Source organism: Astatotilapia calliptera, chromosome 7 (genome assembly GCF_900246225.1).
Source record: "Astatotilapia calliptera chromosome 7, fAstCal1.2, whole genome shotgun sequence".
Taxonomy (NCBI): domain Eukaryota; kingdom Metazoa; phylum Chordata; class Actinopteri; order Cichliformes; family Cichlidae; genus Astatotilapia; species Astatotilapia calliptera.
Window position 1 is genome coordinate 35,498,855 of NC_039308.1, and position 26,934 is coordinate 35,525,788.

A 26,934-nucleotide genomic window follows, 5' to 3' on the forward strand; every position below is an offset into this window, starting at 1 on the left:
TGTTTTTAAACAGGGTTGCATCTACATATGTAGAAGCTATGCTGAATCCATCTCACAGGTGATCTTAGATGGTCTTGAGTACACTAGGTTCACTGTAAACTGTTAAACAAACTCCCCCTGAAGGTACATCTATTAGTATGACCGTGACCCTCTGCTGAAGGTTTGATTGTTTTGCATTCCCGTTCGGCGTGGAGGTGGGCGGAGACTTTGTGTTTCGCTCTTCCCCCCGAGTCCCCTCCTCGGAAGTAGACGTATCAGTCTATATTCCGTTCTTTTATTTTTATATATTTTATATACAACAACCCCCTTTTATCCCGAATCACGATGGACGACTAAAGTGAAGTGCGGGTACCCGTTTTCACCCTTTTCTCTCGTCCTTGAACCGAGTGGACCGGATGAAACCCAACTGCGGTCTTCTCCGCTTCGCAGGGGAGGTAAGGCTCCAGGCTCCGGCTACTTACTGGATCTGACTCAGCCATTTAAATGTCTCTGCTGTGTTGTTAACGCAGTCTGGAGACTCTTTTACGCACCGCAGCTGTTTTTGTTTCACAATAGTGGAGAGTAGCGAGCAACATTTTCAACTATGTTTGTGTTTTTAAACAAGAGCGAATATATAAGTAATAGCATGTTACGTCAGCTAGCGAACAGCTAGCCACGTCAGATTAGCTCAGCTCCAGAAGATAGCCGGATCCTTGGTTATATCATAAGGAAATGGTCGGTAATACACCTGCTCCTGAAGCCTAGGTGCTTCGAAGTGAAAGGGACTTCCCAGTTGGATATTCACGGTAGTTTCCCGATAAAATGAGAAATTGTTTGATTTCAGTTTGTCATAGATTAGACGGTGACTGATGTGATTACGGTTAGCTAGGTTCAAAGCTAACGTTTCAGATCGATAAGGTCAAAGTTTAAGCATCTCCAGGAGCTTCAGTACCCCCCAAAAATGGAACGCCAGGACTGCCATAATGAATTAATTAAATACACCATTAAATAATTAATTAAATGTGTCAATAATTAATTAAAATTGGAATTAATTAATTAAATAAATAGTTATGACACATGTAATTAATTAATTATTGACACATTTAATTAATTATTTATGTATTTCACATTTTAATTAATTATTGACACATTTAATTAATTAATTATTGACACATTTAATTAATTATTTATGTATTTCACATTTTAATTAATTATTGACACATTTAATTAATTATTGACACATTTAATTAATTATTTAATGATATATTTATTTATTTCATTTTGGCAGTCCCGGCGCCTGGCTCTCGTCATGAAATAATTTTATCTGTCAGCCTCACCCATCAAACTCAGGGGGCGGGGTTAACGCTGCCCATGCAGCTTCTCTAACATTTGATTGGTTGCCGTGCAAAGTAAGTCAAAACAGGTCGATCCTAGATAATCGATTGCTTGTGTAGACTTGGGGCAGCCAGTTATCCCAGAATGCAGATCAAATCACAGGCAGCAATGGTGGTGGTGTAGTTTTAAAATACCCCGTTTTTCTGTCACCAGCTACACTTTTAACAGTGTTTTAGCCGCGAATGTCGCGCCGTATGTCTGGTCAGGTTGTCAACATAGAACATGCTTGCAAAAGTGCTCAGATGTTTTCAGAGATTTCACTAGCTCTGCTAACAGTTAGCATGCAGAGCGCACCGAGGGGGTACATTAACCGGTTTGTTTACATATTCCACTCTCCGTGTTCCACATGTTGCATTCGCAGATTCTCATTTTCACCGAACGATCGTCTCTTTCCGCCTGGTCTTGTGTCTCTGTGCTTCTGTAACATAAAGAACGAGCTGACATTTTTCTCACGAAACCAGCGATCAGCTCAGCAGACCCTCAGTTTACCTGCATGCATCCTCCTCCTCATCTGTCAGCTGTTTAACACCTGCTGCTAATTCAAGAAACAGGCCTACGTTACCTGGTGATAGTCACAGTTTAACTGGGCAGCCGGTGCTCGATATAAAGCAATGTCAGCGCATTTTTCTGCACAAGATAAGTAAATATAGTGTTTTCCCCGAGCGCAGAGCTGCTGGAGCTTGTTTCCTTACAGAGCACTTTATAGGCGAACAGCTTCATCAGCGGCTGATGTCCAATCACCAGCACACAGCTTTCAAACCTCAGCTGAGTTTTAGCTCTCAGTGGTTAAACGCTGGACTTCATTCACTCAGGTTCTGTCTGTCGGGTCACGTTTACTTCGCTGTTTTATTTACAACTGAGCAAATCGGTTTGGCTGAGGTTAAAGTTACGTTTCATAACTGCATAGTTTCACAGACGTTTAATGAACCACTGGCACATGTGTTAGACTGAACTATCATCTAAATATCATCTGTTTTTTAATAGTTATTCAACTGTATTCTAAGCACCAGCTGTCTGTTAGAATGTGATTTTTTTTCTCTCTCTGTTGGCAGAGGTATAAAAATGCGCAGGAAAATCTGACGTGCATGGCGAACTTCACCGACGATATTTAGGGAGGAATAAACACACATCAAACATAAATGAACCATTTGCCTGTCTCCATAATTGAGAGAATTTTCTCTTCTTATATCAACACTCTCTCTCTCTCTCTCTTTTTTTTTTTGCTTTTTCGGTCATGTTATGTTTACCTGTCAAAGGCTTGTTACAAACTATGAAACACATTGTGCAGACTTCTGGATGTTAGAAGAAAACGAATACTGCTCATGAATGAGACTAAAGGCAGGAAGGTGTCCTTTAAAACTAAACATGTTAATAGGACCTCCCTGTTTATATCATAGTTTATGATATAGCACGTGTATTTCAGTAATAGCCTGCTGAGGCCACTATACGTGCTGGCCTCATATCAAATGTGAAGGCAGACTGAGTCTATGTTTGACGTTTGTTTATATCTAATCTTCCTTTTCAAACATTTAAACAGCAGCGAGTCTGCAGCTGAGGGAATACAAATTCAAATTGTCGGAACAGGTTTGCTCGTTTCTTGGATTCATTTGGTGATTTATTAAATGTATAACTGTAATTCTAATCTGCTGCTGAGTCTCTTACACTTTTCTTTATGCTGTATATTTTCACGTCTCTGGAATAGTTGGCAGTTAGATAGTCAGCTGGGAAACTCATGGAGCTGAGGATATCGTGGATATGCTGACCTCGCTGCGTGGTGTACAGAGCGAGGTCAGCATGATTAATATTCACAATAAAAATATTAGCCGAACATCATGAAGTCTGTATGTGTTTCATAGTGTCGAACAACCTTTGTACAGTTAAAGCCAGCAGTTACTACATGACGGAAACACCAACGTTATCTCTTTTATGTGTTTATACACAGGTCACGCTGATTACTGAACAAAAACCCAAAGATCAGATGTTAAACAGATTTGCTCTCTCTCCTCCTTAAACATTGTGGCATGAATAAGGCACGGCGGGACCACAGAGCGACGTTCAGAGCCAACTTTATTTGATTCACATCACACCACACCACCACCAACCCCTGAGTCCCCGTGTTTTAACACGGCGGGCGTGATTGCGGATGCCGTGCAGGTGCGTCCGCACGGCCCCGCAGACCACGCCCCACCACATACCCCCATCGCCCGATTGAGGCCGGGGAGTGATCCGGCCAAACCTACTCCCCCCCGCGACCTGGGGCGAGACTCGGCCCCTACACATCGGCGCCCCAGCCCCCGACCAAGCGACGGGGAAGCGTCCGTTCTGGTGGCCGCCCGCGCATCCAGCGGCAACGGCGAAGCTGGTCCGGAGGTCGGCCGCGTAGCAAGCGGACACGGCCCCACCGGCATGGCCGTGTGCTCCTGCACACAGGCGGCTGGGCAGACGCCAGGCGCGCAGAATCGACTGGTGGCAGCGAGGCTGGACTAGCCAGCCCGCCGATCCCCGGCCTAGCGGGGCTGTCCCGCTCCTCTGCCTCCAACTCCGGCTGCACAGGCTGCCCTGGAGCAGGGACCTCCGTCTCCCCGCACAGCTGCTCCGCCACCGCCTCCGCCACTCCCGTTTGGAGCGGCTCCCCGCACTGCGCCTCCGCCCCCAGCAGGCACCGCCCCTCGCCCCCCTCCGGGTGGAGCGACTCCTCTGCCTCCGGCAGGTGTAGACCCTCGCCCGCCTCGTCCTCGGCCTCCGATTGGAGCGGCTCCTCCACCGCTCCCGGCAGGAGCAGCCCTTCACCCGGCTGCTGCTCCTCCTCCTCCGGCAGGCTCGGACCCCCGCGTGGCTCGTCCACCACCTCCGGCTGCCGAGGTGACCCACACGGCTCCTCCACTGTCCTCGAGACACACTTGTGGGGGTGGCGCCCAGGCCCAGAGCAGCGCTGCCAGCTCTGCCATCTTCCCCAGGTGGCGTTCGCTCTCCTGCCGCAGCTCCTCCTGTTGGCGACGCACCTCCGCCGCCTGCTTCCGCTGGGTGGCCGCTATTTCGGCCACCATCTCGGCCAGCTCTTTCCTTTCCTGGCTCTGGTAGGTACCCGCCATGCCGCCTCCTGGGTTTCGGCACCAATGTGGCATGAATAAGGCACGGCGGGACCACAGAGCGACGTTCAGAGCCAACTTTATTTGATTCACATCACACCACACCACCACCAACCCCTGAGTCCCCGTGTTTTAACACGGCGGGCGTGATTGCGGATGCCGTGCAGGTGCGTCCGCACGGCCCCGCAGACCACGCCCCACCACAACATGTTTTTAATGTTAGTTATAATTCAGAATTGGCGACTGAAACACGTAGGACACATAAGAACATCAGGAAATAAAACACCGATAAATATAACCTCAGTAAAAGAAGTCAGCGGGGGTTACTACAGCTGTGTACCGGGGCCTGCGCTTTGTCGGTGGGATTGCTTGCGAGGCGAGCGGGTCTATCCCACGCTTTGCCGTGAGACTGGGACGACATCTCCGAAATCATCGAAACACTTTTGCAAAGAGGCTGTATCTTGACAAACCGACCAGACACATGAAGATTAAACCACTACATTCTCGGCTAAAAAAATATTAAAACGGTATTTGGTAACACACAAACAGGGTTTTTCAAAGCTCAGTTCTGTTAGCTTCCACATGCCGGTTGTTGTGTGCTAGAAACAATGGCCACCAGGCCAAAGCAATGGTTTTGACTCGATCAGCGTTAACCCCGCCCCCTGAGTTTGATGGGTGAGGCTGACAGATAAAATTATTTCATGATGAGAGCCAGGCGTCAGGACTGCCAAAATGAAATAAATAAATATATCATTAAATAATTAATTAAATGTGTCAATAATTAATTAAATGTGTCAATAATTAATTAAATGTGTCAATAATTAATTAAAATGTGAAATACATAAATAATTAATTAAATATGTCAATAATTAATTAATTAAATGTGTCAATAATTAATTAAAATGTGAAATACATAAATAATTAATTAAATGTGTCAATAATTAATTAATTACATATATCATAACTATTTATTTAATTAATTAATTCCAATTTTAATTAATTATTGCCACATTTAATTAATTATTTAATGGTGTATTTAATTAATTCATTATGGCAGTCCTGGCGTTCCATACCCAAAAACACCCACGGCCCTGAATTTGATCCACAGCCTTATAGGAAATGTAGGGTTAGAACGTTTATATTTTCGGACGGTTAAACAATACATTTAGATAAAAATTGTTCTCCATTTTTGAGAGATTAAAATGGTAAATTTACAGGAACTTGGTATGTTTTCTGAGGGTAAAAAATGTTCATAGATTAAAGCAGTAAATTTGCAGGAAAAAACGGATATAAAATTAATAAAATGACAAAAAAAATACGTGTAGTTTGAAATTATATTAGTAATAGTACAGGTGGAAAACGGAACCTTTTTAGAGATTGAATGCTAAAGTTATAGATTTGTTTTTTAACCCAGAGATTAAAGTGAGCCATAATAAAGAGATTGTGTATATTTTCAGAGATTAAAATGGTACATTTACAGAAAACAATAATCTTGATAAATTGCAAAAAAAAAAAAAAAAAAAAATCTTTAGAAATTACAGTGGCAAAAGCACAGGGAAAATAATGCATTTTAGAAATTCCCGTGGTAAATTTACAGTATATTTTCTGAGACTAGTCAAATAACAGGGGGGAAATGTCTAATTTCTTTAGAGTTTAAAGTGATAAAATTACACATACAAAATTAAAGCATTTGAAAAAAAAATTAATTATATGGATGTAACCAGCAATTAAGTCGCCCATGGGCATGTGACATCAGCTGTTTTGAGGTCCATATTTGAAAAGCTCAAAATGACAAGAGCAATGGTGTAATTTGCAAATAATATTTTTTTTGTTTTTAATTTATTGTTATGACCATTAATAATTAATAATCTCTTTCTGAATCCATTAAAAATGATGTACACATATAAAAGGGACATTTAGGACAGCTGCAGGGAACAAGATACATTTAGTAAGAAATAGGTGACGTAAGACAGAAGTGGAATATAATCATCAGCTCCTCAGGGTTCAATTTATTCAATTTTGAAGAAGCCAGAAGCCTAGACGGCGGACTCATGACTGTGTTTGCCACCTTCAGTAAATGTTGTCACTTCTTTGTTTTTAATCCCTCACTGAAAAATAAAGACGTATGCTTTGGAAAACCACATTTGTGGTCCTTAAAAATTATATCTTAAAGGTGGTTTTGTGAGTATAAAAGCACCGGTGCAGTCCCTCTTGGTGGCAATGTTCTGATATTTTGCCCCTCCAATTGTACAGGTAGCTGTATCCAGTGGGGAGGTAGGCTCAGCCCAGGGAGGACACAATGAAGTTCACCGAACCCTGGGGACGCCAGAGGCTGTCTTTTCTTTTGGAAAAGGCCGCCTCTAGGGAAGCCAAGATGTGGAAGGTCTACGTGCCAAAGAAGCCTTCATCACAGGTGAGATGCTTCCTCAAGTCACCCTTGTTTATTTAACTGATGTATTCACATAGCTAACTATTATGATTTGACATGGAAAAACCAGTACGGGAATTGCACTACAGCAAATTTATATTTAATAGCATGTTTTCCATTAGAGCTGGTGCTGTTGGTAGTTAAAGCAGAATAATGAGGGTTATTGTTGGCTCGTCTATCCGATGGTTTTTAGCTTGGGATTCGTGAACTATTTTCAGTTTATACATCAGAAAATTCAATAAACTACATTTTTCTCACATAGTTATGAGAGGTATTTGTAGACAGTGAAGCTGAGATAATAAACATTGGAAATACTGGAAAAATTGGTTGTTTGCATCATTGCTTGGCTGGGATTCTCGGTTCTTGGCTTGCCTTTCCCAGCTTCTTCCATTCTGTGCAACAAATATATTGTTAGCACCATGCATCAAGAGAAGACCGTGAGTGAGTGGGGCTCACAGATATAGAGAGTGGAAGAGTATCCACAAATCTGTGCACACGAAGGCAAACGTGTATAGCTACATCTCAGCTGTTTAAAAGGAAAAAATGTGTTTCTTCTTTAAAAGACAGATTACTTCGAAATAGTGTGAAGCGCAAGCTTTGGTCCACTGGAATGTGTTTTTTTACATACGCTGACAACATTGTTTTAATGTTCAGTCAGTTTTAATATGAACAACTACCACTGGAATGGAGATATATGGCAAAAATAATCAAAGTAAATATTCAACTGCCTCCAAGAACTGTGTTTGTAATCTGTTGCCTTTTTATCTCACTAACCCACCTGATTAGCACATTTTCCTTATTCTGGGACCTCCTCATTCACAAATGCAGTGTGAAATGACACAACTTTCCCACATGCAGCAGGAGAACTGTAAGTGAGGCGTGCAGATAGAGAGGGAGAAGCTTAAGGATGCAGGTAAATGACAAAGAGAAACTAGTATATGTATCTGTAAATCCATCCATCCTAAAGGAAACAAAGAGGTGAATGTTTTACAGGCTGCCTAAAAGGTTCTTTAGTGAGATTTACTGCCACAAGGCCTCAGCCCTCACTGGCCATCTTATGTAATCTTTCGCACAAGCTTGGGTTTCCATCTACACACTGAAATATAGAGCCAAGAATTTAAGACGAGGCTACTGAAAAGAGCTGGCACTAGTTCAATTTATAGAGGCGCAGGCCAAGGGGTCGGCACTGAAAGGTCTTTAAATATCAGCACTGAAATATTGGACAAATAATACTGGACAGGTTTAATGTGTTAGGCGACTCAAAGTTCAAATTTTCAGAGACAACACAGGTCCAACAAAACTGACTTGATTTCTGTTGATTATGTAATGATTGTCATTTTTTTATGGCTCTCGAATGGTGCCATATCAGCATGTTGATAATGGAGTTGCAGAGAGTAGTCTGCTCCCAGACATTATCATAGACAGACACTGTGTAATCACAAAGCAGCAGGGCAGAAGAAACATGGCGTTGAGTCACTGAACAGTCACTCGGCCCAGCTGGTCTCGCCCCGTTTACTGGGAACGTCTCAACATGTCGTTATTTGACGTCACAGAGGTGTTGTTTCATCACACCCTCAGGTGGTCTCGCCCAGTGTATGTGCATGTTCTCACATGATGTCACTTACCTAGGATATTGCACAGTTCTGTTTATCAGATGGTCAAAAATAAGAAAATGTTTAGAAAATGGAGATTTATTTTAGTCAAGAATAACCCTCCTACATGCCTTTATAACATGAGCTGTACCTAGTTTAGTTCAATTTAGATATATTCTGTTTTTTTTGTATTTCCTCTCTACTTTAAGCCCATTCTAAGTTTAGCATTAGTGTCAGCTTAGTCTTATTTAGCTAAATATTAGGCATATGTCTCTAGCAACTAGTTCAGGTATGTTCTTCAAAAACACGTTATCTAGTTAGTGAAATAGGATTGGTTATTCAAACAAGCAGCATGAACCTTGTGCTGGGTTGACAGGTTCAGGTGACCTTTTTCCTCTGTCTCGGGTCATGACCTGGGTCAATAATCCCCGTGTGGTGCTGTGGTGGATTTTGATTCCTTACTAACATATTTTTCAGTTCAGTTCAGTCCTGTCACGTGTCTCGGTTGTTGTGTTTTCCAGCTGGTGGAGGTTTTTGTTGTTGTTGAAGGTGGAGGTGTTCTCTCAGGTATGACACCCTGTTTGGTAAATACAGAAGGTTTTGTCTTTTTTGTCTGCTGAGTGCTGATACCATTGTCCAAATACACCCAGAGAGCAATGCAGCGGTAGTCATGATAACATACATAACATCACCTGCATTAGGTGACTCAGGTGTTTTTATGGTCCCATGGTTACGTGCGTTGGAGCAGGCACACGTCATGGCCAGAAGTATTCAGATTAGAGCTGAAGTACCTATTTATTTACCTAGCATATTGAAAAACAGTAGCTGAGTTGAGATGATTTAACAGTCCATGTATACGAGAATACAAAGACTAGGTTATATGAGAGAAGCACAGAACACAATAAACATGAAACATCCTTTTTATCGTTTAGTTTGTAGCAAAGAAAAGGATAAAATAGAACTTTTCTACTGAAAGTTTGCAGTTCAGATTCACCTACTGCTGCATCAACAAGGAGTTCAAGGGAGCTAACAGGACCCATCAGAAGCTATCTGGAGATAGCAAGATGTTTTGGGAGCTAAATCCTGGGAGCTAGGGTTAGACAACAACTAACTGGGGCTATATTTAGAGAAACATCTGGCTGAGTCTTATTTTAAATGCGGAAGAAGGTCAAGAATTAGTGTGTCAACCACTGTCTCTGTGTGGAAAAGCTAGAAACGTGTTGAAAGGTCATTTTATACTGCAGGGATTTTAGTTTGGAAGGGTAAAAGGGAGAAAGTCACCTCTAGAGCTACCCCTCCCAATTTGGGTTGGGAGGGGTAGATCTCCCCTGTCTGCATCAGGCATCCAGAAGGCGAAATAAATGCAGATGAAGAAGTGGGGCTCAAACAGACATTTATCATGTGAAAAGTGAAAGTTGAATAGAAAAAAATTCTGACTGAGAGCGGCCGTGACTTCCGGTTGACAAAAACCTTCATTTTGACATCTGCCAAGCTCATTTTTAGTACTGAGCTGATAACACAGAGGCCAGTAAACTCCAGCAAATGATGTAACAGATAGTTATGATGTTTATCAGTGCCTTTAGCCCAGTTTGCAGGTGTGGAGCCCACTGTTAGAGGTCAAGGAGGCAGTCGGTCTAATCAGGGTGTAAAAACAAGAGGGGTGCTCAAACACTACAGTCACAGCGAGCAAAAGTCACTAAGCAAAAAGTCAATGAAACATCTGGGACTAAATCTGGGTAAATCTGGGACTCTCCACCGTTTGACCCTGGAAGTGAAGAAGCTTCTTGGATGAGAAGTGAAACGTCTTCAAGCAACTTAAAGATGTCCAGACGCTTTTCTTTCCAAGCTCCTTAGACTATGATGACCTGGATGACTGAGAACCTTCACAGATGCCTTTTGGAGATCTTTAGTCATTTCGGATAAAAGTAAATCCAGACTTGGTGGTGAATTTCTGGGCTAACAGTCTTGTGTTGTGTAGCTTTTTGGCATTTGTAATTTTTTGTAAAAAGCATTTTTAGATTGGAAAATTTGATGAGTTTCTTAACTTGACTGGCACACCCTGCAGGAAGTTACAGGAAGCCTTGACCATCCCTCTGATATTAATGATAAGGGATGGCTGGCCAAAGTTACCCTGAAGACACTGCAGAGACTATGTAGCCAGTGAATTGTTAGAGAGAGATGAAAGAAGTTAATTTAAGCTGGTGTCTGGGTTACTTCCCTTAGCCTCTGACTGAGCTTGTCTTCTGTGTCCAGCCAGTACAAACAAGATGGAAGTAGGCCAGTTGTTTTTAGTTTGGACAGTCAAGAGCTGAGAGGCCAGATGGTGTCACGTTGCAGATTAATTGGCTGGTGCATTCAGCTGTGCTTTGACCTTTGGCCTCTCCTGCAAGTCCAGTGTTGGAAACTGTAAGCCACTTACTTACAGAAGCTATGTGACGAATCAGAAATGTTTAAGTTTTGTTATAGGATTTCATTTAAACACGGAAACATCAAAATAAAAATAAAATATCTTAAATTCTGGTTCATTCTGAAAATTGACCATTTAATGGCCAGTCCAGTACATTCACCAGCAGGTTTAAAGTGGATCTATTGTGCTCTGTCCTTTATTTTCATATACATATAGATTATAGTTCCAGAAGTGAACATCAGTATATCTACAAGTGATCCCTGTGAGACAAAACCTCAGGCTTCAGATTGCTGTGAACGCTTGGTTTGAAAGTTTTTTCTACTCTTGATTTTCTGTGATATCATAGAGGCTCAGAAGCCCCTCCCACTTGCTGTTTTTGATGACGAGGGTAGCCAGTTAAAATGGTTCGTTTTAGATAGAAGATGAACTAAAGTACTCTAGCGGTAAGAGAGACTAAAGTTATTTTGAACTACTCCACTTTAGTAGAGTACAGGAATATATAAAAATGTCCCCTTTAGGTTAGTGTCAGTTTTAGCACATAACTGACTATTACATGTAGTTACAGTGTCTGGTAATTTGGAGTTAATGGCAGCTTTGAAATGTAATTACCACCTTTGTCAAACCACTTTCACACACAAATGAACTTTTGGCTCATGTCTGATGCACAGATGCCTGACTGTAATGAGTCCTGCTGATGTTTGGGTGTTAACAGGGTCATTGTTTTTGTAGAAACTTGCTGCTGTTGAGGTTTTTAGTGCCGTTTGATGGTTTAAGCACTGTAGCAATCTCAAAACCTTTAGTAAAACTAAATCTTTGTGCGACAGGAGTAAAAAGCTCTGAACTATAAACTAAAATTATATTGTGCTTTGTAATCTGTGTTTTGTCACCAAAGAGGAAAGGTTAGATCAAATGTGTCCAATTCTCTTTTATGAACCAATGTAACTTTTAGTCCATCAGAGTGATTAAACTTTCAGGTGTCAAAATGCCTGTTTAGGGGTTAAGACTCTGTTTTAGAGTTTTTAAATGGTCAGAATTTGTGTTAGGGTTCGGCCCTGTAGAGTGATAGTTAAAAGGTTTGGTAATACATATTAATAATTGTCCACACACAGAAAGCCAAGAGGACAAGCTGGTAACACTGAATATGAAACAACATTAAGGCAGCTGATGCTCAGCAACACAAGAGGATGAACAGTTGACAAGTGTAGCAAAGAATAGATGGATGGGTGGGAAAAAAAAATCTCTACTTGTTAATGATAGTATAGGGCAGGGGTGGGCAACTCCAGGCCTTGAGGGCCAGTGTCCTGCAGGTTTTAGATGCTACCCTGGGCCAACACACCTGAATCAAATGATTAGTTCATTACCAGGCCTCTGGAGAACTACAAGACATGTTGAGGAGGTAACTTAGCCATTTAAATCCGCTGTGTTAGACCTGCAGGACACCAGCTTTCGAGGCCTGGAGTTGCCCACCTCTGGTATAGGGTGACCAATCGTCCTCTTTTTTTTTTTTTTTTTGCACTTGATGACTTGTAAAAGCCTATATGACATTTTTTTATTTCCCCATTCATTAACCACACAGAGAAGGCATCGTTTAAATATGTAAAAGTTTTTTTTTAAGCAAACACTATTATTAAAGTTCTTCATGACTGCGCCAAGTGTCCTCTTTTTTTGGAAATCAAAATATGGTCACCGTATGATAGTAGGATTTGGCTTAAAAAAAAAAATCCATCTTTTGAAACATTATTTCTCCTTTATCTTCATTTAAAGCAGTTTTTCACCTGGGTTTATATGTCAGACCTGCACATTTTCTACTCGTTTATAATAAGGATGCGCTTTGTTTTTCCCAAAAGTCATTACATTTCTTTGTTACAGCAACAGAAACTTTAATAGCTTAAATAAAGTCAAGGAGCTCCATAAAATGAAATATGACAACACAGAATTGCAGGAAAGACTAAATTAAACCACTGTAGCCAAATATCATACAATAAAGGGGCTGAAAAAGCAGCAAATTAGTCCAGTAAATTCATTGTACTGCAGAATAATAAAACAATGAGATGGCTTGTTAAAGCACAGCAAAGGTCGAATAAGTGGCTCAGTAGACATATATATTGTACAGTTTATTATTGTGCACATGGGTTTTGCAGTGTGTCGTCATGCTTTAACAGATTTTGTTGCAGGGTTATTTTCATTCTGCAGTAATTATAACATAAATGCCGTTAAATGGTTGAATGTTGAACCATTCAACCAACTAACAAATTAAAAATCCAGTGGAGTTTCCAAACAGAAAGCCTGTGCATGGCATATAAACCCATTTTATCTTAGTGTTACAAACTTGTGAGAAGGGTGCGTCAGCTGGTGAATTCTTTCAGTTCTCAGATGCTTTACAGAAGGAATTCTTGGAATGTTTTTGAGGCAGATCTGCTGGCAAGTCTAATCCGCCTGCCAAGCTGATTTAGGATCCTGTTTGGCCCTTTAGTGGAAGTGTGTCAGTCGCAGAAGCCTCAAGTTTGTCCTGAAATACCTGAAATCAGATTCCAGTTTGCTGTCTAACCCCATTTTGCCCTGTCGAGGAAGTCTTTGAGGAAAAAAAGGCTCTGCAAGATTTCCAATTTCTTTGTTTGTTTTTTCCAACTTTGTTCCACAAATAGTTCAGTGTTGGGTATAACGCTGGGCTTAAACCTCAGTGTTTCTGCAGGACTGCGTTGTAGAAATGGTAATGGAAGATGACTACTAATAGTTATTATTAAATACAACACATTTAAGTAGCTTTCAAAACATAAAATAAACAAGTTTTAAAAAATTCTAAATAATATGAAAATATATAAATAAAAATTGCACAGTGTCATACTTTGCTGTAGGGAATAATGAATGACATCGAACCCTTGAGTCAGTCTTAATGTTTTGGTTTTTTTGTTGTCTGCAGGATACAGACATCTCCCCGGCCCAGCGGGACGAGGCGGTGCGCTGGCTGACGGAGGTCCATGGCAGGCTGCAGCTGTACCCAGAGACGCTGGTGTTAGCTGTCAGCATCCTGGATCGCTTTCTCGCTCCCATCAAGGTATGTAGAGAGCAACAGGTGTGCTGTAAATCCTGCTGTTAGCATGTGAGGGTTTGCAGAGAGCAACCTAAACCTCCAATCAGAAAATCTGAGTGTAGGGAATCTTTTAAAAAGTAAATGTAATAGAACTCATAATAAACAGACAGTAAGTGAATGAAAAATGTGTGTTTAAGGGAGGGTTTAAGATTTCAGAGCCATTCACTTCACTTACATCGTTTACTTCACTTCGTGCCATCACCATGGCAACTTATGCTACAAAGCAGGCTATGTTTGCCTAACTAACTAATCATTCCTGCAAGAACACTTGATGGTTTTAGAGCCTGTCTAAGACTGGGCTTGTCAAAGGTCTGATGGCTAGCTGCCAGTTTAGGGAGCTCGCAGACAGTTGACGACTACAAAAGGAAAAAATTTAACCATCAAACAAAATCATTTCCAAACCATTGATTTAGCATTAATTTGCCTTCAGAGTAAAAGTTATGTCTTGCTGTTGCCAGAACTCTGCAAGCACAGTAGTCTGCAAATGACCAAAGCAATTGCCATTGTGTTTTTGGTGCACCTAACAACAGCCTCCAGCAACCACTCATCAGTCAATTGGGGAATACACATTTCTGGGAAACAAACTAAAAGTGTAAAGTCATTTTTAAGGCTCGCGTTGATGGTGTTTTCCTGTAAGCATATATCAAATGACAGACATTTCTTTTTCTTCATTGTTGTTTGGTTTCATTTGTTCTAAAGAAATCTTCACTACAATCAAACGTTTGTCAGTCTTAGACCTTTATCAGGATACTGAAACTCAGATATGACATACAGCAGATAAACATCGGACTCTGCCACCAATGAAGGTCATCTTATTAACAACAGAGTGAATGTAGGTCTTGATGTTCAGACTGCCACTATTATAAAACGCATAACATTTATTAAAGTCCTTTTTATTCCTCAGCGGCCTCACGTAGCCCAAAATCATGAATGAGAGTGATAACATCTCTGTAATTCTGGTTTCCTCCAGATACTCCAGAATATGAAAATACTATGAATATCCTATGATCCTAGTGTTACGCAGTTTTCTCTCTGAACTTGAAATCATTAGACTAGATTAAATGTATCATGTTAGATAAAATCTATATTCCCTAATTTGCATTAAGGTGCAATCTTTTTATTGTAAACACAGCATTTATTTGGCTGTTTGTCTACTCTGATGGACTAGAAAATGTCTGATTTTTATGTGTGGGAGCTGAAATCTGCTGCTCAAGTGTAAGACCACACAAAGGAAGCAGACTGTAAAGGGAACAGAGGTCTTCTGACAAGACCTCAGCTTGTTAGGAGGGGCAATGTCAGAACGTTCTTGATTTTTCTTTAAATTTCCTGCCTCATAGCTGACGGTGTGTGTTCATACAGGAACAGGAAGCGTGAGCTCCAATTGTCCCGTCAGCATCCCTCCACACAGACAGGAAGTTTCTCACTGAGGTTTATCAGGAGCTGGTTTCTGTTTATTTGTGGTCGCAAACACTACCTAACACTGTATCTGTGTGTGCTTGTGGCTATCTTCATGAGTAGCTTTAGACCTTGGAATCGTGGACATTTTGGCCTGTCCTCAGTTGAAGATACATTTGGATACTTTGGAACTGGAATGACTCAGATACAGTAAGCAGTGGATAGAAACATGGCTTCTGTTAGCCAGAGGAGTATTAGCTCTACTCTGTACCTGGCTCAGCCCATCTCTGGGAGCTCAGCCCCCCCTCATTCTGTCTCTACTCACAGCTGATGACCACAGGTGAGGGCGGGAGTGTACTTCGACTGGCAAATTAACAGATTTGCTTTCACCACAATCAACTGGTATACTGCTCATATTATTGCAGGCACTGCACCAGTGCACCTGTCCTTTCTCACTTCAGTCCCTTCCAATTGGTAAGCAATAACTGGAAGTGGAGGGGCAGGATCATTCGGGTTCCTGCCCGAATGATCCCAGGAACCATGATGTCAGGGGCAGTTTGCCCCTGATAGGGTCTCCTAAGGAAAATCAGTCCTGAGTGAGGGACCAGATTAAGAGCAATACAGAAATCCCCTCTGACGAAACAGGGCTGGCAGCTCATCGATCAGTCAGAGGATTGGTAGTTTCCCTGACTCTTCTAGTCCAGAGTTATTCTTGTTATTTTTGGTGGTGGCAGCAGTAGAATGACTTTAAAGATGTGTGAAAACTCTGTAAGACGGGACTGACCTTGCAAACAAGGTAAAGTAAAAAACAAATTCAGGTAACAAAATGTTGATGAATCACAGATTTGTGTGCAAAACACTCATACATATGGTTAAGCACACATTCATGAATGAGGCCCTTAAGTCTCTCGGCTGGTTTGGGAACACTCTGATATTCTCCTGGAAGAACCAGAATAGTCGCTAAAAGTGAACCCGGAGAGTAGATGGTGAAAGGTTTTTCAGATTGATTAAACATATAATCCTTAAATTATACATAACTGATAAATCATGTTAACTGTTGTCAGGCCCGTCCAAAGTACCTGCGCTGCATTGCCATCGCCTGCTTCTTCCTGGCTGCCAAGACCTGTGAGGAGGATGAGGTGAATACACACACACACTAGATTGTAGGCAGTGCATCAGGACAGTTAGAGCTGACTCCGTGTGTGTGTTTGCCAGTGTGTGCCATCACTGAAGGAGCTCGCCGCCTCCAGCGGGTGCGGCTGTTCTCCCTCAGAGATCCTGAGGATGGAGAGGATCATCTTGGACAAACTGAACTGGGACCTGCACACCGCCACAGCGCTGGACTTTCTGCACATTGTACGTCTAATCACACACGAGCACAAATGCTTACACATTATTACTTTTTAAAGTGATTAAAGTCAGCTAGTGACACCTGGGGGCAAAAAGAAATTCCTGCGGTTTTCTTTCTGTTTTTATTTTAATGCACTTAAATCCAGTTTTTAGAAGTGCTTTTTTGTGCTGTTGTTGCTTCCAATTCAAATCAGTCTGCAGTTAATTTCACAGATTCTCTTTTCTTCATTCAGATCAATAAATTTTTCCTTTCCTTCCTCTCCAGTTCCACGCGATGGTGCTGTCGTGTCGCTCCGGGTTCTTGGATTCCATGTTGGGACTTAACCGCTCTCAGCACCTCGCCCTGCTCACTCAGCAACTCTACCACTGTCTGGCTGACCACACACTCATGCAGGTACACACACACTCAGTATTTCTTACTTTACAGATTGAAGATATTATGCCTTCAGCACGGAGCCTTTCATACCACTTTTCATTTAAATATTAAGATAACACAATAAATAATAAAATTATGATATTTATGTATATATGCAGTGTTATGACCTCAATGTCAGGGCCTGTCTTGGCTAAGAGTGAGCCTTTGAGGGGTTAATAATCAATAAATATAACCGCTTATAGTCGCGCCACAGTGGAAAGCCCCTACTACTATTTTGCTAACAGGCTAGTGTCACAGGTTTTCCCTGCTGGCTTGCTCACTGGCCAGGTTGCTGGTGTGTAGATCTGATCTTGTCCTGCTGCAATGGATGCTCTTTTCTGCTCTGAATATTTGCTGTGAGCTCTAGGGTCACTCTGACTAGAACCTACAGAGCAAGAACCAGGTCACAAACTTGCCACACTTACCAAAAATAATCTTTATCATAGGAAACAGAGCATACCACAGTCATTTATCAAAAGTGTGTTTATAAAACACATTTGCTGTTACAAGCTGTGACTCCAGACCAATTTAATGGCACCAAACCTTTAACATTTCCACTTTGATTCACTTCTCTTTTTATTTAATGTGTCATTTTGTAAGCTTAACTTGAGCTTGGTTTTTGAGCACGTTTGTCCCTCATGTGTTTCCATAGCTCAGAGGATCCATGCTGGCCTTGGCCCTCTTCACCCTGGAGCTGGAGAACTGCTGTCCTGACTGGCTGGCTCTCACTATCGAGCTGCTGAGGAAGGCGCAGGTATCAGTCTGTCAGTCTTTGGAGCTCTGTCATAGTTCAGTTTATCTCTGAAGACTTCAGGCGTTCGTGTGACCTCTTTAGAACAACTTCTTTATGGGATTGGGATTTGACTGTAGCTTTCCAATGTCATTATTAGTCTACACTGATGGGCAGCCATGTTTAATATACAAGATGTGTCAGAGAGCAGCGAGGGGAAGTAAAAGCTGTTAGGCTTGTTCCTCTATTTGCTGTTCAGTAGTTCAGTAAAAAAAAACAAGCACACACACACATTGTGCAATATTTCTCTGGTGTGGCATGATAAAAAACCTGGAATCTGATTGGTTTTTGTCATCCTAAGTAAAAACGACCAATAACTATAGGCAAAGAAAGACATTTGAGGCTTTAGCCAAGCACCAGCTGCAGATGTAAAACCATTTACCTCATTTAAGAAAGTAGAACTTTAAACTGCTGAACAAAAAGGAAACTGTGGTCCTCAAGTTTTATTAAGTTCATTGAGTTCCTTTCCAAGTTCCTGTTAGCATTAAAAAAAACCAACAAAAAAAACCCCCAACAAATTATGTTGTTTGTTTGTTTTTTCTGTTTTTGCTTGTTTGTTTTGTTTTTTCTTAAATTAGTTTTGTCATTTATTTTTCAATGACTCACTCTGGATGACAGGAAGACAAACAGGCTGACAGAGAGGAAAAAAGAGCAAACAAATACCAGCAGAGGGCGCTACACCTGCAGCATGACTGCAGCAGAAAGGGAAGAAGTACTATGAGGAAAAACGAGAGGAACTAATGCAACAGTTTCTTTACTGAGCATCATGACTTTCAGGAGGAGAGCTCTGTTGTCAGACAAAGGGCACCCGCGGTCACCTCACTCATATTAAACACAGATTTGTGGAGAGCCTTCTCTTTGTTTTTACCTCATTCTTTACTTTATGGCTCATCAGAGTAGAACTGTAGGGAAATGGGAAATTTATGGTTTTCAGGGTTTTTATTGTTATTGTTTTTATCGTTAACTCGGTTTTCCTGGGTCTTTTCCCGTGTGTTATGAATAAATCTTCTTTTTTTTGGTAGTGGTACTGGTTTTATTTTGTTGTATTTTTTTTTTTTTTTTTTAAGAAGGGCAAGAAGGGCAAAAGACAAAAACCAACAGAACGGGCAGAGAAAAAAAATGCATATATCAATCACCTGGATCACCTGCTGAGAAAGAAAAAAGAAAGCAAGCAGAAGAGAACAAGAGTAATAGAATAAACAACATCACAATGATATATGGGAATATGACAGTAAATACTAAATGTTAAACATTATTGTGCAGCACATAAGATCAACAGAACACAGTGTGCTTTGAGGTAGGAGCCAAAAAGGGTGCAGTTTGTGGGTGTGATCACCCGTGTGTACACCTGTGAGCATGGACGCGCTTGTTTTTTGTTTTTTAAAAGGTTCCTTCATGTAATAATCTGCTAGAGGGTGTGGGGGGGCCACAGCCCCGTCCTCCAGGGCGTGAAGCAGGTGTGGAGGAGATCAAAACTCCAGACATCCAGAGGCCCCCAGAACACAAGAGACCAAGGAAGACCAACAGAGGGGCAGCTGCGCCACTGTCCCAGAAAGAGCTGAGGAGAGTCCCAGATGAGGGCTCACTCAGCAGCCGCGGAGCAGAAGCCAGGGGGAGTTGCAGTGACGCGCCCGTGAGCTCCGCCGGCAGCCAGCTGCACCTGAGTGACCGAGCCCAGGCAAGAGGCCGGGGGCACCCCACCTCCGAAGTGGCCCGAGCGAGCCCCAGGCTCCAGGCCCCGATAAGCGGCCGCCAAGGAGTGAGCCGGTGTGTACCTGGACGCCCATCCCCGGACACAAAGAACCACCAACGCACCGATGTCTGAGGGAGTCCGCCACTGGCAGGGGAAGTGGTGGTAGGGGGAGATAGGCCTCCAAACCTTGGAGGGCCTGAGATGTCCCCAGAGAGGTGGCGCCTGACACCCAACCTGACATAAAGACACAGAAATACAGGCACACACAGATACAAACATCCATTCCCACCCTCATGCTCTCATATGCACTTACTCCACACTCAACCAACGTGGAGACAGACATAAAGAGACGTTGTACACACGATCACACTCCCCAAGCGTACTCTACAAACCGGGTCTAGGTGCCCCCGCCCCTGGAGGGGGGAACTGCACCCAGACCCAGGTGGTGTTACCCTTTTCCCTGCGGTGGGGGGAGGCAGACCGCCCCGACTCCGCAGCAGCAGGAAGGCTCCACACTCCAGACCGCAGTCGGACGGCCAACTCCTCCTCCTAGTCCTAGCCCCCCTGCTCCAGCAGGTCGCAGAGAACGGGGGTGAGAGAAGACTCCAAACCTCCCTCCACCCGCTCATTGTAATGTTGATGCATGTGTGTTCTAAGGTGCATTTAAAACCCAGGAGGGCTTGGAGCTACCTGCCAGAGAGCAGCAGGTAAGCGCATGGTCCCTCCTGCTGGCCCTCAATGTCTACGTGTATTTAACATTGAGAGGTGGGCAACGACGCCAGGGGTGGGGTGTACACCCTGATGGTACTTTGGACTCCGTGTATCGTGCCCACCCCCAAGATCCTATATGTATGTGTAATGAGAGTGTGAGTAATGTGAATGTCTAAGTTGTGGGATAAAATTGAGGCAGAGGCAGCCAGAAGGGGACAGAGGGGGGGGTGGCCTCCTCTGCACCCTGGTGACATACCCCTACTCCAAGGCCCTGCATGTGTGGGTGGTTGTGGTGGAGCGGGAAGAGGGAGGCAGCTGGAGATGGGGAGGGAAGGAAGGGAGGGGCAAGTGACCCCTCCCTGGGGCCAGCTCCCCCGCTGACCCCAGTAGGCACCCCCATACTCTGCGACCCGCCAGGGAAAGGGGGCCCAGGCCCATCCAGACCGGGCCCAGTGCAGCAGCGCCGCCCGGCCCCACAGAGCCCGGGACAGTCCACCCAACCCCACCACAGAGAAAACTGCACCCACCCCACCATCCACTCATCTTCCAGACTACATAAGACAATAAACACCCAGGCTGAGATCTTCCTCCACCTCTCCTGTATCTCCCCCTCCTGCAGAGGGAGCTCCTGAGGAGAGGAAAGCTCCTGCAAGATGTGACAATCTCCCCCACCAGTTGAAGAGCCCCCCAGGTGGCTCGACGCACCGGCGGCACCCTGCTCCAGGGCTGGGCCCCCATGCACCCACCCGCCCACAACCCCGGCAACACACCAACCAGGACCCAAGCCCCCGAGGCCCGGTCCAGGTCCCAGCCCAGAGACGGAGCGCCCCCAGAACCTCACGCCCATCCCGGACCCACCCAGGGGCAGCCAGGCTACCAGGTCAGTGACCCACGTCCGTCAGCACAGACCCTCCCCTAGCCCCGCTGCACGCAGCCGCGAGGAAACAGTCACCTGAGAGCCAACAGAGCCCCTAACCGGACATGACCGCTACCCCGGGTTGAGCCCCCCAAGGAAGATGCCTCCGGGGAACCCCCCGACGCCCTAAGCCTGTCCCTACCCCCACACCAATCACAACAGTGAAGGCGGGACCAAACTATGACCCCCCACCCCCACTAGGTGATGGAGCTGATCAAAGGAGCCCAGAGCAATTAATCTGATGTGGTGGCAGAGGCTGTATCAAGACTAATGTAATCTAATAGATAATTTTTTTGTATTTTTTGTTGTATTTATCCGCGACACCTTAAAGACGGGTCAGTGAAAATATTGTCGGACATAAACCGGTCCGTGGCTCAAAAAAGGTTGAGGATGGATGGAGAGGATCTCCATCGAATGACTTGTTTTACAGTAATTTGTCAAAAATACAAAAAAATGTGACTAGGTGTAAGAAACAGAAAAACAGCTCTGTCCCGTAAATACAGAAAAGGATATTTTACTGTATATATTAAATTCAGGGCGGCACGGTGGTTAGCACTGTTGCCTGAAGGTCCTGAGTTCAATTCCACCATCAGGCCGGGGTCTTTCTGTGTGGAGTTTGCATGTTCTCCTTGTGTTTGCGTGGGTTCCCTCCGGGTATTCCGGCTTCCTCCCACCGTCCAAAGACATGCAGCTTGTGGGGATAGGTTAATTGGATAATCCAAATTGCCACTAGGTGTGAATGGTTGTCTGTCTCTGTGTGTTGGCCCTGCGACAGACTGGCGACCTGTCCAGGGTGTACCCTGCCTCTCGCCCCATGACAGCTGGGATAGGCTCCAGCACCCCCCGCAACCCTGAAAAGGATAAGCGGAAGCGAATGAATGAAAAATGAATGGAAAAAAAAATGGATATTAAATTCACTGTTCTGAAACCAGGAACTTTAAAGGTGGAATATTTTTATGTGTTTTCTATATTGGCGTGTAACATGCTTATTGAAGTAGGATGAAGGGATTTTAACTGGAATACGTAAATAAATTTTACTTCTTACTTTTGATGAGAAAAGTGGCAGAGCGTAAGTGGTGTCCACACAGGAAGTGATCCCCAGTGGCGTCAAGCACCGTCATTTGAAAAGATTCCTGGAGGTGTGCAGTGGGCGAGCCTTAAGTTTTCTGAATGTCCAGGCGAACAATTGAAGTGACTACCAATGAGAGCGCTGGATTTTGCTTTTTGATGTGTGGCAGTAAATATATTAGAGGGTTACCCAGGCAACAGGAGCCTGGTATGTCTGCTATATGTATTTGTATAGCGCTTTACTTGGTCCTAAGGACCCCAAAGCGCTTTACACTATACACAATCATCCACCCATTCACACACTGGTGATGGCAAGCTACATTATAGCCACAGCCACCCTGGGGCGCACTGACAGAGGCGAGGCTGCCGGACACTGGCGCCACCGGGCCCTCTGACCACCACCAGTAGGCAACAGGTGAAGTGTCTTGCCCAAGGACTCAACGACCGAGACTGTCGGAGCCGGGGCTCAAACCGGCAACCTTCTGATTACAAGACGAACGCCCAACTCTTGAGCCACGATCGCTGCTGTCAACTGACCATCAGCGACAAAGCACAGATCACATGACAGCCATTCAGAAGTGGTGAACAAAGCAGCTGCATCCTCATAATCTTTGTGTGTACAGATAAAGATAAATTATCACGTCTTTTTTTTTTTTTTTATAACAAGACACTTTTAGTTTCGTTTCACGTCTGTAGTATTTTGTCCACATAAAGCAGCGATGCGTCACTTTGGCCACAAAGAAATTGGCAACCACTGCAGTTTAAGCCAAAGCATGAAGTCATTTTTGACCAAACCTAAACGGGGAACAGATTAAAGATGACGACACGTATGTCTCGAACAATGGCAGTCTGTCCACGTATGGACTTTTTCACCTTTTAAAATGAGAAAATGTTGATTTTGTGTAGCAGGAGGATGAAAAATTGTGAACACAAACATGAACGATTCCACTAGAAGTTAAGACTATTTTACAAGCTGCTGTGATCAAACTGAATTTTACTAGTTAAAGGCGAGCACACATGCTTCTGTCCATCACATCAGGTCAGGGCTGCAGAGCTTGTGTAAAGATAAGTCTCTCTCTCTGTTCCTTAGATCAACAGCTCTGAGCTGATTCGCAGCCGTGAGCTGGTGGCTCGTAGTCTTTCCACACTGAGAGCTCCCCTGCCTCCGAACACCGTGTACATCTACCAGCCCCCGCAGCCTACACCACCCTGCTGCACACTGGGTATGTTTGACTTCTACATCAGAGCTGCTTATCAGATTTTGCTGGAGGACAGTGTCTGAAATCTTTCTTGAAGCACATTATGCTACTGAGCCAGTCACCAACTCGGACCTGTGAAAGTGTTTTGCCACTGAGGAGAAAAAAAAAAGTTTTCTTAGTAAGCCACATTTTATATTCATAAAGCAAGTGTTAGCATCAGAGGGCGTGAGCTGTATTTGTGATGTCCTCCTTTGTAGGGACCATCACCTCCACCACCGAGTCTTCCAGGGACCATGTCACCTCTGCCCACCCACAGTCTACTGCTGGTGGTGGGGAAGAGGAGGAGAGCCAGCAGCCCTTGAGTGTCTCCTCCTCCTCCTCCTCTGCAGACAGCAGCATCCCAGCCCTGCTTTCTCCCCCCAAACATCTCCGCCATCTTAATCACCTGCAGAAGGTCACACTGCGCTGCAAGGCCTCGACCAAACGCAAGGTGACTCTATTTTCTTCTCACATTTGATATTAGGCTGGACCTGTTGTTATTTCCTCTGTTTCCTGTCATATATGCACTGTTACACTTTTTTTTCTCCTCTTGATGATGTCAGACAGAAGGGAAGCCTCAAGAAGCCTCACTCTGGTCCTCATAGGCACAGAAGCTCCACCCACCTGATGTTCAAATATTCTAATCGCTAGGGTGAATTACTCAGACAAGTTAGTTCGAAGGAGATGAAATGCAGTTAAATGAGGCTGCTTCAAACAGAGGCTGAACTGGGCGGCTCAGCTAGGAACAAACGAGGCTTATTCTGAACTCTGAATCATGCAAAGCTACCCTAGAATAAAAATATGGAGCTGAAAATAAGCAGAATATGGGAATCAGTAGCTGTAGCAATAAATATCTCTCTCCCTGTCCAGGTGGAGGAGATGGAGGTGGATGATTTTTACGATGGCATTAAACGTCTCTACAACGAAGACGTCACCACCACCAATACCACCGCCGTCCAGGAAGGGGCAAAAACGCCAATAGCCGGAGGAGGAGGAGTTTTGCCAGCTCGACAGGAAGGCAGCTCCTCCCCCTGCCCGCCTCTGCAGCCAGCCAGCGCCTCCTAGAGACCAAACAGGAAGCTGTCTGCCAAAATCGCCTGTACGCCAACATCATCTTCCTGTTTTCAGGAAACTGTCGTGGAAGAGAAAAATAAATCTTTCCGACTAAAAAAAATGTAAGCCTGAGAGATTCTGAGTAAAAAGTAGCAGCTCCGAAGGGAAAGTTGCCATTCAGAGTTGCCGCTAAAAAGAAGATGATGTTAGTGGTTAAGACTGTTTTGGTTGCGGTGAAATGACCCCCGTCCCGCTCTCCCTCCCCCTCCCAACTCGGTGTGATGCCAAGCTGTTCGGGTGGCCTGCAGTCAGCTCCCATCCTCCCCTGCAGCGGGGACAACAGAGCCCCAAAAAAATATTTAAACGTTCAAAAACTAAAAAACCTGCCGCTGCTACTCTGTTCTTATTAATTCTATTTGTTGAACACAAAACATGAGAATCTAAAAAATTATAAGTAGAAAATACTGAAAAAAAACCCCTAGACTTGACTTCCTGCATCTGTTTGTCACCTTATATTTGTCTTTATTTTCATATATTTATACTTTTATCCCGTCCCTTCTCACTCTGCCTATTTATAACATATTCATAGAGAGTCTGAATCAACTGTATGAAGGTTTGTGTAGATTATCTGTAGTTTTTTCACCCTGTTGGGGGGGAATTATTTTTTTTTCAGTAAAATCTGATTGTTAAAAAGATGCTAATATAAACATTTATTTTCCTTTCAAGCTTGTTGTGACACTCAACTGAATGAACGCGTGTTTCGGCCACCAAACGTTCGTTTACTGTTTGTTTGGGGCCCGAAAAGCAGCTATTTGTGGATTGTGTGCTTTGAAAAAGTAAGAAAACAATCTGGGTGTGATGCATGAGAGTTAATAAAAAAAAAAGAAAACAACTCTGGCTTAACTTATCCTGGCTAACATGTTGTTATCCAGCTACATTGATCCCAAACCTGAGTTGTGTTTTTTGGTTAAGCGGCTGCTTAAAATTAATAGACAGATATGTGTTTTAAGCTGTTTTTTCTTTGGAGTTGAGTGACTATCTTTGCTTTGATGTTCAAAGCTAAAACACTTTTTTTTTTTGGTTTGCTTTTTTAAATCCCTTCATGTTCAGTATATTTTCCTTCATGAAAAAAAGCTCTGTTGTTCCTGCTGTAGGAGTTGCCGGTGGCCATGCCAGGTCCCTGAACGCACCACGGCACCAGTAAATAAAGAATATGAAACTGAGCATGTGCTGTGTCTTCCATTTGTTCCAGATTACTTTCACACAAACTGCAAAAAAGGACAGTGTTATACCCAGAGCTGTCGGAGATCTTTGGCTTTGCTATAGAAGCAGTAAGGCGAGCTCCTGATGTCGTTTCAACACTAAAAATCAAAGTATAAGATATATTTGAAAGGTAACCTCTACCATCGTCATCTTGTTTCTGAACATTTTGGGTTGTTTTGTTTTTTTTGCCACATTCAAAAGCAAAGCCCAGGTGGGTCGCACTGACATGGTAAACATTAAAACGGGAAAAGGGTCCATTTTTCTTAAATATATGGTGACCTATGGGATAATCAGAGAAGGTACTGTTGGTGTAATAAATCACAAGCTCTGAGTCTGCTTCAGGGAAGCTTTTGCTAGGAGATCTTGGATCAACTATCTGTCCATTAGTACACTTGATATAGCTAGGGGAGGTTTCAGGATTTAAGATGAGCTGGTGGGGTGAATAGAGACGGGAAAGTAAAATAAAGTGCAGAAAACTGAGGTGCTTTAAAAGATGAAGACAGGTTTTCTTTGTGTTAGCTAGCTTGATGGAACCAACCTAAAACCCCACCATGGTTATCAACCTTCTTTGTTAACTCTGACTTTTTGTGATCTTTCTTACCGTCTCTCACGCTCACATAAAAGGAGAGCATCTCATCGATCATTTGACTCTTCTGGACAACACAGATGAAGTGAGTGCCATCTGCTTCAGCCAGAGATGTTCTCAAAGAAACCAGGAATGAAGATCTATTAACAGATGATATATCCACAAATAGACTGAATAATGTTCTATATTCAATTTTCCACAGCTGGAACTGTAGCAAACATGGCAGCAGACTGACTCAAGAATAAAAAACGTGCTTTCTGCACAACCAACTAAAGCGTGTAGTATCAGCAGGACCTAGCTCATCAGGTTGCAAAAATAAAACCTGTGACATAAACTACAAAGGCGGTTTGAAAACAACATTCAGAACACGTGCAACAAGATATTAGGAACAAAAAGACCCAGAGGACTGTGTTCTTGATCCCTTAAAACTTAAGACTATTTCAGCTGATTATCCCAGAATAAAAGGGTTCAGCAT

At 43.4% G+C, this 26,934-nt stretch overlaps 1 protein-coding gene across 1 annotated transcript; it reads left to right on the forward strand.

The window, feature by feature from the left end:
• Window positions 1-159: 159 nt before the first annotated feature.
• Window positions 160-25,833, forward strand: ccni (cyclin I). The gene is made up of 10 exons (XM_026174512.1): window positions 160-434; window positions 6,717-6,876; window positions 13,811-13,945; window positions 16,441-16,515; window positions 16,592-16,732; window positions 16,992-17,120; window positions 17,794-17,895; window positions 23,410-23,542; window positions 23,776-24,008; window positions 24,428-25,833. Exons 2-10 carry the CDS (start codon window positions 6,763-6,765, stop codon window positions 24,620-24,622), a joined length of 1,257 nt encoding a protein of 418 aa, XP_026030297.1. The 5' UTR covers window positions 160-434; window positions 6,717-6,762; the 3' UTR covers window positions 24,623-25,833.
• Window positions 25,834-26,934: the final 1,101 nt, after the last annotated feature.

What these genes read in the sequence shown, in the direction of transcription:
- ccni (XM_026174512.1), top strand. Translation starts at nt 6,763, where the DNA reads ATGAAGTTCACCGAACCCTGGGGACGCCAGAGGCTGTCTTTTCTTTTG. An exon ending in AGACCTGTGAGGAGGATGAG is followed by an intron (nt 16,516 to 16,591) that starts GTGAATACACAC and finishes TGTGTTTGCCAG; the next exon opens with TGTGTGCCATCACTGAAGGA. An exon ending in AGGCCTCGACCAAACGCAAG is followed by an intron (nt 24,009 to 24,427) that starts GTGACTCTATTT and finishes CTCCCTGTCCAG; the next exon opens with GTGGAGGAGATGGAGGTGGA.